The sequence below is a fragment of the Suncus etruscus genome, chromosome 8, assembly GCF_024139225.1.
Source record: "Suncus etruscus isolate mSunEtr1 chromosome 8, mSunEtr1.pri.cur, whole genome shotgun sequence".
NCBI lineage: Eukaryota > Metazoa > Chordata > Mammalia > Eulipotyphla > Soricidae > Suncus > Suncus etruscus.
Window position 1 is genome coordinate 2,341,785 of NC_064855.1, and position 1,904 is coordinate 2,343,688.

The 1,904-nt window shown below is 38.1% G+C and overlaps 1 protein-coding gene across 1 annotated transcript; it reads right to left on the minus strand.

The window, feature by feature from the left end:
- Window positions 1–621: 621 nt before the first annotated feature.
- LOC126015529 (olfactory receptor 2T27-like) lies at window positions 622–1,539 on the minus strand. The gene is given in 1 exon segment (XM_049778066.1): window positions 622–1,539. A coding segment is annotated over 1 exon segment (918 nt).
- Between the last annotated feature and the right edge of the window lie 365 nt (window positions 1,540–1,904).

The window sequence follows — 1,904 nt, forward strand, 5'->3', positions numbered from 1 at the left end:
GATTTAGATTGTATAAGGTATTGAAAATAAAACAAATCAATAAAGGAAACAAAATAGACACTGAAAAGGAAATTGTGAGCAGAGAGCGAAGCTGGATAGTGGTGAATGGAGGGTCAAAGAGATACAATCTTTTGTTAATATAGAAAATGATTGCTGTCAATTATTCATCAAGATCAACAAAAATGTAATGTACAAATATATATTAGATTTCTTATTTAGAAACTATTACTATAAAACATTCATTAAACTTAATTTACAAGAGTCATTCAGAATACATCTAAATTTCAAAAAGAACAACAATATACTAGAACATCATGATCTTCTTTTTAAAGATAGATATTTTTTTAAAAAATCAAGCAAAGGTGATAACTTCATCATATAGATTACATGAATAATATATTCTCTTACCTACAAAAGGTTACAGGACTAATGTATGTTTAAAAAGTAAGCATCTATTATCTTGAGGTTTGTGAATATAGATTAGTTCTGTTTGTTTCTGAAAATATCTAGTATCTTCAAGTAAACACATGAATATTTCTCTATATAGACATGTTAAATTACATCTCAAAGCAAAGATGTTTCACTGTTGGTGAACATTAGAAATTCAAATTTTCATAGCCATCATTTTCCAAAAACTTTCTTAAGGGCTCTAGTGACATCCTTGTTTCGCAGGCTGTAGATGAGAGGGTTGAGCATGGGCGTTATGATGGTGTAAAAGACAGAGACCAATTCCTCCTGCTCAGGAGTGTGGTAAGACTTTGGAACAATGTACTTGCTGATGGCAGCACCATAGAACAGGGAAACAACAATCATATGAGAAGAGCAAGTAGTCAAAGCTTTCCTCAGTCCCTGCTTTGATCCCATACCCAGTACGGTGGATACTATGCTGCCGTAGGAGCCCAGAATGGCTGAGATGGGTGGGAGAAGAAAAATTACCCCACTGACAAAAATACCATTTTCATATTGAGAGGTGTCCACACAGACCACTTTCAGCAGGGCTGGGATCTCACAAAAGAAATGGTGGATCTCCCTGGATTCACAGAAAGGAAGAGTCAGAGTGTAGACAACATGGATCAAGGAATTAAGTAGTGCCCCCATCCAGGTTACAAGTACCAGCCATACACAGAGCTTGGGGCTCATGAGGATGGGGTAGTGAAGTGGATGGCAGATGGCCACATACCGATCATATGCCATCACAGCCAGCAATAGGCATTCTGACCCAACAAGAGTAGTGAAGAGGAACATCTGAAAGCTACACCCAATGAAGGAGATTTGGTGGTCCCCAGAGAGAAAGACCAGGACCATTTTGGGGACAAATGTGCAGATATACAAGAGATCCATGAGAGAGAGCTGGCTGAGCAGAAAGTACATGGGGTTGTGGAGAAGAGGGTCTGCCCAAATGAGGAGGATGATTGTGGAGTTGCCAACCAGGGCAACCAGAAAGTCCACTATGGTGAGTGCCCAGGAAACTGGGGTGCTGTGAAACAGATCTAGGAGAATGAAGTCACTTCCTGAAGTCTGGTTGCTCTGCTATGCCATCTTTTTGCCCTGTTTGTGACATGAAGACAGTTGCAAAAGCACAGGGTCACAATCTATGTATAAGTTTACCAGATAAAACCAGGCACCAACATTTTATTTTTATTACTTTGATTAACACATTCTTTTAAACTCCTATTGTTCTAGAAATATTTTTCTTAGGATCTGCAATAAATTATACTTATATACATAAGATCCAAGCCAAGACTCACACTATTGTCAATGTTTAACCTAAACTACAATAATTTAAAATGTCTTAAAATTAACTCTAGAGGCCATGGAAATAGTACAGAGGGTAAGGCACTTGCCTTGCACATAGCTGGCCCCAGCTCCTTTATTTTTTTCCTTTGGATATTTTGTCTGGGCCA